General features: G+C 38.4%; 1 protein-coding gene across 1 annotated transcript; it reads left to right on the forward strand.

The window, feature by feature from the left end:
* Positions 1 to 8,170: 8,170 nt before the first annotated feature.
* On the forward strand, positions 8,171 to 9,250 carry LOC108084646 (uncharacterized). Its single transcript, XM_017180937.3, has one exon. The coding sequence runs from the start codon at positions 8,171 to 8,173 to the stop codon at positions 9,248 to 9,250; it is 1,080 nt and encodes a 359-aa protein (XP_017036426.1).
* Positions 9,251 to 10,623: the final 1,373 nt, after the last annotated feature.

Below are 10,623 nucleotides of genomic sequence, written 5' to 3' on the forward strand. Positions count from 1 at the left end.
CGAATTCCGAAAACCGAAATCCGAAATCCCTTTTGCCAGGACACAAAGACAGTTCAATTATGAGCACAAAGGGTTGAGGGTTACAGTTGGAGTTACAGGAGCTGACCAGGCTTACATAACCCGAGCAAATCTGGAGTAAGTCGCTTAAGGTTTCTTAGGGAACGTGGTAATCTTCATTCTTTTGCCATCTGCTGGCCCCCTTTCCTGCGTTTTTTATTATCTGAACTTCCTATCGAAGTGTCCCTAAATGCAGCAATTAACCTAAAGACTGGCTTCGAGGAGCAGCGGAAGGAGGAGAAGTCAGTCGAGCATGGAGTCCAAGGAGTCTCTAAGTAGTTGCACTTCCGACAATTACCTGGCCAGCGAAAGGATCCTCTGGGAGGGTCACCACTCCAGCGGGGGTGTAATCGTAATCGTAAGCAATCGTAATGATTGCGGTCACCTTTCCCCTTCTCAGGGTCATAGCTGGCCAAGCACACGCATGCTCATCCCAAGGCTTCATTTCGACTTCCTGAACTCAGAATTTATATGGTTTTCCTTTTGGTTTTTAATAATGATGTGTTTTTTATATAAAAAAGGCAAGGAAGGGGTCTTAGAAAAATAATAAGGAAAACTTTAAGACTCTTAACCCTCTAGTGCCCAAATTTTTTTTTTCAAAATAAAAATTATTTTTGGATTCAGAATGTATCAAAAGTGAATGTTTGTTTTGGAAAAAATTTTACTTTTGCTCGGATCGAGTTTTATATGACTAAAACCTTGGACCGCATGAAGGCAGTTCTGGGAAGATAGGCCAACAAAAAATTAGGTAAAAAATTTTTTTTGTTAAAATGTTTATTATAAATGTCATTGAGACTGTCAGCAACACAGTACAAATTTTTTTTCTAATTTTTTTTCCAATTTTTAAAAAAAGTATTTACATGTTGTATTTCCTACAAAATAATTATTTTGTCCGATTTGCACAAATTTTCAACTTCAAATGAATACAGCAGCTTGCGCTAGCTCTAGTATGTATTCCAAACGCAACGAACTTAATTTTTGGACTTTCCTGAATTAGAAAAAACGGAAAACCGTGTGAAAAGGAATGAAAATAATAAAATAACGGTGTTTTTAACATTGCCCGTCTAGAGGCGGTCTTGGGCACTAGAGGGTTAATTCGAAATGAATTATGATTAGACCTAAAATAAAGCTCTTTTTCAAATTTAAAAAAAAAAATATATATATACACATATAAACCCTTAAATCCTGTAGGATCTTTCTTCTAAACTTCCTTTGCATTATTAAGTCATAGCCATCAATAGCAGATTTCAAATCGAATCGAATTCTGGCCAAACTTCACTTCCACATTCTTGCTCCTTTTTCCTTTCAAGTCCCAGCAAAAAGGATAATAGCCGAAGGAGTCCGAGCGTCTCTAATCCCGGTAGCCAGCGGTTGGCGCAGCTGCCTTCGTCCCGTGTCCTGGGTCCTGCGTCCAACCACCGCAACACCAGAGTTGCTCTAGTTTAGAGTCCCCCCCACCCGTCTCTTGGTTTCTTAGACTTATACTTGGGTAATTTTTGCACAAGGACTCGGAATTGGTATTGAAAATTGCAATTGAAAATTGAAATTGGCTCATATCCTGCCGAAAAGGAAGGACGCTGAGTGGACGACGCAGCCTTTGTTGAGGTCCGGCTGCCGGACTTTAGGGTTCTTTGGCACTTTCACGCTTCTTAGTTCTTGTGGAACGTGACAGAGAGAGAGAGAGATAGAGAGAGAGAGAGGCAGAGCAGGGGGTGGGGTCTGTCCAAGGACGAGAGAAGGACCCCAGCCAAAACAAAGCCAGAGGCCAATAAATCTGCTCAACGATCGGCCACGCATCGGCAACGCATCAAAACTGACAGGCCGCCCTTTGTCCGCCTCGAGAGCTCGTGAGCCGAACAAAGTCGCCGGCAAATGTCCCAATTTGAATCGGATCCTGGGGCGCAAGAAAAAAAAGGATATATATATGCATATATATTGCTCGCAATTGGATCATAAAACCGGAGGCGCCAATTGCGGTCCACCAAAGGCTTCACGAAAGCAGCGGGAGTGAGGAGCCACCGACTCTGGCAGTCCATGAAAAGGTTAAGGAATAAAGGATAAAGGAAACATGTGCCTTGCAAAATATTTGTATATTTTGGGAAATGATTTTGTCCAAGGATAATGGAGTACATATACCTCTAAAATAGTAAAACTACTTTTTGGAGAATATTGGGTATTTTAGGGATATTATCCCTAAAAAATAATAATATAAATAAATGATAAAAACATTTTTTAACATTTTTTTATAATAAAATTAATAAAAAAGAATGATTTCTTAAAAAATTAAATTAGTATGCAGATTTTTTAGCCTTTCCTTTTAGTTTTTAGTGATATTATTCCTGGGAAATCTCTTTTTTAATATAAAAAATTAATAGAATTTATAAATATAATTAATATAAATATTAACAAAAAAAATTAACGAAAGGAAACAAGTAATTTTAATATTTGTAGAGTTTATTTAGGAATATTGAATAGATGAATTATAAATATAAAATATAAGTATAGTAAAAATTAATAACAAAATATAATAAAAAAATAATATAAAAATGTAATATTAATAAAACATAAAAAAATATAATATAAATACATCAAATAATATTAGCTCCTTAATAATTAAGCATAAATAAATAAATATAATAAATATTCTTGTGCCTCAAATGTTTCTCTTTCTAAAATAATTAAGAAATCTATTTAAAATATATGTAATTTCTCCATGAAAAGTAATTGAAATCCCCTAAAAATAAAAATAATTTCCACAAAAGATGAAAATGTATGCCGTGTCCTTCAATTCTCCCAATCCAAATCGTAAAAACTTTTGTGCAAAAATCGTTTTGAAAAGCCATAAAAATCCGCATATATGAGGTCAGTCAGTGGTCATCTCGCTTGTGGGTCATCCTCCTGTGTGGGTCATCTCGATGGTCATCGCATGTCCTCCGCCCATATATATATATATATTTTTTGTTAAAGAACATCTTCATTTTGGACAGGACTTTCTCTCGGGGCTCTCCCTATTTTTTAAGTGGCCTGTTGAGAGGCTGAATGCCTCCCCATTCGCCGGGACACACCCAGCAATTAGGCAGTCGAGAATGGGCCCGATTCTTGGCACTTTCTTGGGCAGCAGCAGCTACCTTTTCGTCCTTGCATCCTTTGCTTCGAGTGTGCAAAAAAAACTGTCGCACATAAATTTTAATTAACTCTATTTTTAATTGTTGCAAATTTATGTTCGAAGGCGCTCGCACTGCTCGGGGCGAGTCCTTGCAAATGGCAAACGAACAAACCGAAAGAAGGGATCGCTCAAGGATCGGTTCCCTTACTTTTTTTGCGGATGCGATTTCTGCTCTAAATTATTTGCAATAATTTCAGTTCACTTCCACTTCCCTCCCCCCGGCGCATCCTTTCCCCCGGCAGCCCAGCCTCCTTTGTTGTAATTTACTTCTGCTTGTTGGACGCTGCAGACATCTCCCGTCGCGCATCCTTGTATCTGTATCTCAGACTGCATCTGTAGCTGTATCTGTATCTGTAGCTGTATCTGCTCTTCATTATGACATCCATTGTTTCCTTCTTCGGCGCAGCATCCTTTGGGCCTCGTGTGTTCCAGTTTGCTTCCCTCCTTGCCCTCCTGCTACCCCTGCCTCCTTTTTCAGCTTCTTCGTATTATTATTATTTTTTCAGGGTCACTTTTGAGTCTCTCTGAGCCTCTCGTCCTGGGTTCCTAGCGAATCTCCTCCGAAATTGTCTCGTATTTGACAGTTGACAGTTGGTCGACTTTTGAGTTGGAAAGTTATGAGCATAAACATGATATTTGCCAAAAGGGGGCCCCCCGTTATTGCCATTTTTGCCATTTATCCTTTATGTTTCTGCCAACTCACTCGGGCTCTTACAGGAGTAAAGAGAAGTTCAAAAAAAAAAAGTATATACAAAAAAACGGCAGACATCTAATGAGAGCATAAAAAGTTTTAACAACAATTAATCATTTTCGCTTCATTTATGATTTAATGGCATTTTTGGCTTGTGGGTTCCGCAAATGATGATCCTGCCCGCTAATGAAGTCGCGAAACTCTCCCCGACTTTTCCCTTTTTGATTTTCTTTTTTGCAAAACGTAAAATGCTTTCCCCTTGCCTTTATGCAAAACGCAAACAAAGCCGCGCGACAAACATTTGATACACTTTAGGCATTCCTCTCTCCCGACTCCCGAATCCGAATCAAATATCGATAAATTCCGCAAACAATACCCAACATCGGGGGCATTAATCACAGGCAGCGGCCATAAAGCAGCCCTATATCTGCATGCCAGTTCATTATAATATATGTTAGCATATAGACAGTGGAAAAACATATATGCAAAGGCGTTGGGAAAAGGGCTAGGAGCAGGGAACACACGGGAAACAGGGCTGCGGAAAGGGGAAGAGCGGCTCGGAGAGGATCAAGTGGCTATATAATGATAATATCCCAGGTTCAGAAGGGTCAGGTCGTGGTCCTTAACACTTTACTTGATAATTTAAGCACAATGTGGAGTTTTAGGGATTTATATTTTAAATATACAAAAATAGTAAGTAAACATAATTTCAATTTTAAATGTATTACAAATAGAAGGAGAAAAGAATTTGGTCTCCTTAAAAATATATTTAATATATTAAATTCTTTAATTTGGGGGATTACATTTAATAAATAAAGGAAAGAAAATAATATCCTCTTCAAAACATATCAATTTAAAAAAGAAATACAATACGTAATTTAAATTTAAAATCTATAAAAATGCAAATAATTTGCTCTTTTTTTAAATTTATAAAATATATATATTCCATATATTAAATTCTTTAATTAAAGAAATTAAATTAAATGAAAAAGGACCGTCTAACAAACAAACAGAAAAAATAAATAGAAAAATAAACTTTGTTTTTAAAAATATACATATATATGTACATATATATCCTCTAAAATATATATATAAAAATTTAATTTTTCTTTTAAAAATATAAAAGCTTGTATCTTTTAAAAAGTTTGTATCTTTTTACAAAAAATTGCAAAAATAGAAATCCATTTTCTTAGATAAATTACAAATTAAATCAATTTTAAAGGAAACCAGCTTTAAATATATTAGGGATATTATTTTTTTTAAAAGGTAAAAAAACAAAAAGAAAATTAATATGCTTCTTATTATAATTATCTTAAATATAAAACTCAATAGGAACTCACTTTATCGAAGAAAAAAGGGTATATAATTTACCAAAATACCAGGTTTTTACTTAGGTTCTTTACCATATATCAATTCCAATAGCTAAACCTAACCTTAAATTTTCAAAAATATTCTAAAATATATTCCCCTTGAGACTGTGAAATAATTTTAAAACCAGCAACTATTTTTTGGCAGTGCAAAACCCCTTTCAAAACTAGTCTAATATAAATTTCTATAATTTTTTTACTAATTTTGAATATTTAAGGTGTTATAAAATATTCAAAAATATTCCAAAATATATTCCCCTTAAGACTGTTAAGTAATTGTAAAACCAGCAACTATTTTTTGGCAGTGCAAAACCCCCTTCTACACTAGCCAATACAAAAAATCGAGCAACTCTCGCCAGATTTGTGAAAAAAGTGGCCAACCTTTAGCCACAGGCCATTGAGCAATGCAAATTTCCAGATCAGGATATGCAGGATATGCGGAATGAAATAAAATGAAAAGGAGTGAGAGTGAGAGTGAAAGTCAAGTGGCTCTTGGCGACGCGCTCTGAGAGGGTAAAAAAAAAACACAATGCAATTTGCATGGCAAGGATCGCTGATCGGTGATCGGTGATCCTGGCTGCCTGTGCCTGGGTCCTGTGTGCCACGGTCTGAGCTCGTTAATTAAGCGTAAAATCGTCGTAAACTCAAATTGAATTTAAGTGGTTTTTGCAGCGGAGTTCTTTATGCATTTACTATGCATGTTTTCTGTGGCTTTTCTGTGTGTTTTCTGTGTGTTTCTTTAATGTTTTTTTGTCTTCATTTTTGTTTTTTTTTTTTTGTGTGTTATTTTGTCCTCTTGTAAACCGCAGAAAATGCGAGGATTATGGTAATTTTCCCGAAGACAAATCCGGCTACGCCTTGTTTGTCTGAATGCCTCGTTAAATCAAATTAATCAACATAGTTCTATACGGACCCTTCGATTTCCTATTTTCTTTCTTGAGGAAACTATCTCAAAAACGCATTTAATCCTTTTGTGCGGTTATGTAAACAACGATAACTCAACGCCGCAGGAGAAAGGGATGTGCGCAAAAAAAAAAGAGTTGAAATATTGAGGGAAAAATTCCCAAAAATCTACAAAAAAAAATCGCAATGGAACGAGACAATCAATTAACTAACCCCTTGCAACCCTTGCTAAACCAAACAACTTTCACCGCAACAAAAAATAAAAGGAAATAAAGAAAACTAGGAAAGGATAACGTGCGAAATATACGATGAAGAGATTAGGAAAAAGGATAAAGCATTAGTTTGGAAAGGAGATCCCGAAAAAGATCCTAAAGTATATCGAAAGTATATCCACAACGAGATCATCCACTAGATAACCACAACGATGATGATGGTCACGGATACTTTGAGTGATCGAGGACCTCTGACGAGTTCCATCACTTGAACAGCACTTAGTAGACATACACCACTTGAGGATCACTCAGGAGCAGGACCAGGACACAGCTGGTCAATGGGGGAGGAGAGGGAGAGCCCCTCTAGCTCCTCTCACACACACATGTGGGCAGTTATCCTTGATCCTTGATCTTGTCATCAGTAAATCGATCTGCAGTTCATATTTTTTCAATATTTTCAAGGATATTTGGTAGACTCCTTGAAGAGGCAGAGATCTCTGTAAATGAACTAGAGTTTGTGGGAAAGGAAAACTCTACTTTCAACTTCTATTACAATATTACAAAGGGGGTTTTCCGCCCCCTCAGTTTTTCAATATAATATTTTTCCTAAAGGAAATGAATTTAAAACTCTATAAAACTTGCTAACTCGATAATAATCATACTTTACACAAACTTTTCCCAAACAACTGACGCCAGGATATTCGTTACATAACGTTTTTCTAATGCCTTTTTCCTTTTTTCCCACCAGGAAGTGGCGAAGTTTTTCAATTAAAACAAAAAAATTTGCTTTTGCGGCTGCTAAAGAGCCACAATTAATACTGATACCAGACACAAGTGGCCAGGAAGTGAGCAAACCTGGCTAATTAGCCCGGGTTTCCCGTCCTTTTCCCTTATAATTTTCCCCTCTTCCTAGCCAGCAAGTGCTGGGCAAAGCCTGTTGCTGATGACATTCAAATGAGGGGGGGGGGGAAACCAGGAGGTAGAACAGGAGCGAGGGAGAAACAGAAGGAAGCGAACCACGATCACTTCCTTACTCGAGGGAAGGCAGGACAGCCCCGATGGCTATCTATATGTCATTTTCGTGAGCTGGTGCACTGGCTGAGTGGCTCCGAGGGGGGAATACTGTGGGAAAGGATGAGCTGGCTGTGCCAAGACCCATTTATATATATTTCCTGACCACATTATGAGAAATAAAAGCAAAGAAAAAAAGAGAAAATATGAAATCTAAGGCAAATCACATTTAAAATCATATAAATTTTAGTTTCAGAACTTTAAGTAATTATGCTTTTATTTAATTACTAAAAATTATCATTTATATATTTTTATTTATTAAAAAAACCAATGAAAAACCATAGTTTTACTTTAACAACTTTGTTTGCCTTAATTAAATCTTAGAGGCCAAGAGATACTCCACATCTAGAAGATACTATGCACCAAAAGATACTTCCTAGTCAAAGATGCTTCTCAGGGAGAGAGAGGGCTAGACAGAGAGAGAGAGAGAGAGAGAGAGACAAGCCTCCGAGAGAGTGTCCTGCCTGCCACTGAGGGCTGCGCTTGCGCAACAACCCCTAACTCCTGGCAAATACCACGGCCACCCCCGGCTCCTGGTTGTGTCTCCCGACTCCTGTCTCCTGCCGACTCCTGCGGGTATAAAACAGCGCCGCCGCCCCTTACCGCTTCAGTTTGTCAGCCAGAGCCGTCGAGAGCGGACACAGAGTCCAACAGCCATTCCCTTTTTTTTTCCCTCGAAAGACGAACGAAGTGTTAACCCAATATGCTAAAGTGGACAGCCTCGGCCCAGCGCCTGAACGAGTTGCCGCAGGAGCAGGACGTTGCAGAGGGAGGCCAGCGTCAGAGAAGGAGACAGCAGCGACGCCATCGACGTGCCACCATTGCCAATAAGGAGAACGTGCCCGACTATGGCTACACCTCCACACCACTGGTAGTGCCTCTGCCGGCGGTGTCGCGCCTGCGCAATAGTCCTTTGGTCCTGGCGCCACTCAGCGATATCCGTAATATAACCCCAGAGACGGCGGCGGCGACGGTGTCTCCAGCAACGCAGCGGGTCCAAAGTGTACGCTATGCCACCACCCTGCCACGCTTTGCGGAGGACTACTCACCCAATGGGGTGCTCATGCCGGGCCAGCACTTGGCGCTGAGAGGACTGGCTCCCCTGGATCCCTTCCTGGGACAGCCACGCTACATGGCAAGCCAGAGGGAAACCAAGCGCAAGCTGGACGATGATCTGGTGGCCACCATGGAGGAGACACCAATACCAGCTACCACGACAACTTCAGCACCAGTTCCAGCTTCTGCTCCCCTACGTCCCAGCACCCCGCAGCCCGCCTCCACCCAGATGGGTGACCAGACACTGGATCGCCTGATAGACGCCATCCTGGACTCTGCCTGCAAGGCGGATGCCAGCTCTAAGAAAAAGCCACGTCGCTGCCGCTCCACCTTCAATCTGCGCCGTCGCACCCTGGTCAAGCAGCAGCTGGATGCGGATTGCGGTCGCCCAGAGGTCTTGTCGCCCTCCTACGCCCCGGGAGATGATCCTGCCAGCGATCTTAGCTTTGGCATGATAATGCCACTGACCATGACCACACCCGAACCGGCCTCACCTTTGGTGAGGATACCACATCAGGTCCTGGTGCAGCTGCCCACCCCTAAGGCTTCAGGGCCTCAGAAATTGGGTGACAACACCTTCTGCCTAGAGACGCCGGTGAGGAGTCTGAAGAGGAGCCGAGTGGCTGCCAGGGAGGAGGCAAAGGAGTCGCCTCTGAAGAGATACAAGGTGGATGAGCGCAACTATTTTGAGGTGGGACTGGCACTGCCATCGTCCATATATGTGTGAGGGGAGATCCTGCTAGGAGATCCTGGAGAGAAAAAGAAGCTAACGGCGGGAAAAGCCTGAAAGCCAGCTGACAAACGGGGGGAAAACGCTTAACTATGACGCTTAACTAGTTCCTAAGTCCTTTAACTAAACCCCAAAAATCCTGTAAATATTTATATCCTTTTAGTTAAACAAATTATTTATTTCTAGTATTTAATTTCACTTTTTTTTAATGCTGCTGTTATGTAGTTTTTGTGTACTCAACTTTTTTTTCCATTATTTAATTTTAAAACAATTATTTATTACTAGTTTAAGCGAAATATTTAATTATAAATAATTTTTTTTTATATCAAAATAAATGCAAAGAAATCAAATTTATTACATTTTATTTTAAAGGGGATAAGGGATAAGGATCAAGAGATTTTTAAATTTATATATATATTTTTTGTTTTGGGAAAATAGCAAGGAAATTCTTCAAGAAAATATAAGGATATTACTGGAAGTTGTAATAGAAAACCTATATATGTATATAATCCAAAAATATTTTATATATATATTTTATATACATTTTATATGTATTTAATACATTTAATATATTAAATATATTAAAATTTAACTTCCAATTTTTTTTTTTACAATTCGGTTGTTAAATTCTTCATTTTTTTCTACTTTATTTTGGTTATAGTTCAAAAATATTAATAAAATAATTCAGATATTAAAGGATCTGGTTCAAAGAGTTGAAAAATATATTTTTAGGAAGTAACATTTTGTGTTTTAAAAATGTATAATAAATAAAATATATAAATAAATCATAAATTTATTTAATTTAAAAGGCTCAAATTTAGTAAATAATAATAATAATAAAAGAAGTAAAATTTGTATCCAAATATAAACCAAAATTTGTTAAAGTCAAAAATAGATTTTAAATCGATTAATTTCGAGGTTATCTTACCTTTATTTTCATTATTTACAGTATAAAATATAGAATATAAGTATTCTAGCAAATATTTGAGGTATATATTAATATTATTCTTGTTCCAATAAAAAAGTAAACAAGAACCATGTTCTTTGGAGGCAAAACATCTGCTGTCTTCTTCCTGGGCTTAGCTCGTCTCCTGGTCATTTTTATATATGTATATTATATATATATATTTATACAGTTGCTTGACCAACCGATTTGCTTTGCTTTTCCAGGCGACCAAAACAAACAAGAAAACACAAGGGAACCCCCGGCTGAGAGACAGGTTGAATAGACGGCAGGACAGGTAGACACGGGTCAGGATCAAGCGGATGAGCGCGCGGTCCCGTGACAACGCCCCCGGAGTTAGCAAAGGGATACACCTACAGATACAGATATAGATACAACAGCTGGCCAACAGTCTTATTGTAGCTCG

Source organism: Drosophila kikkawai, chromosome X (assembly GCF_030179895.1).
Source record: "Drosophila kikkawai strain 14028-0561.14 chromosome X, DkikHiC1v2, whole genome shotgun sequence".
Classification (NCBI taxonomy): Eukaryota; Metazoa; Arthropoda; class Insecta; order Diptera; family Drosophilidae; genus Drosophila; species Drosophila kikkawai.

Coding starts and splice junctions, on each gene's coding strand:
- LOC108084646 (XM_017180937.3), top strand. CDS start 8,171: ATGCTAAAGTGGACAGCCTCGGCCCAGCGCCTGAACGAGTTGCCGCAG.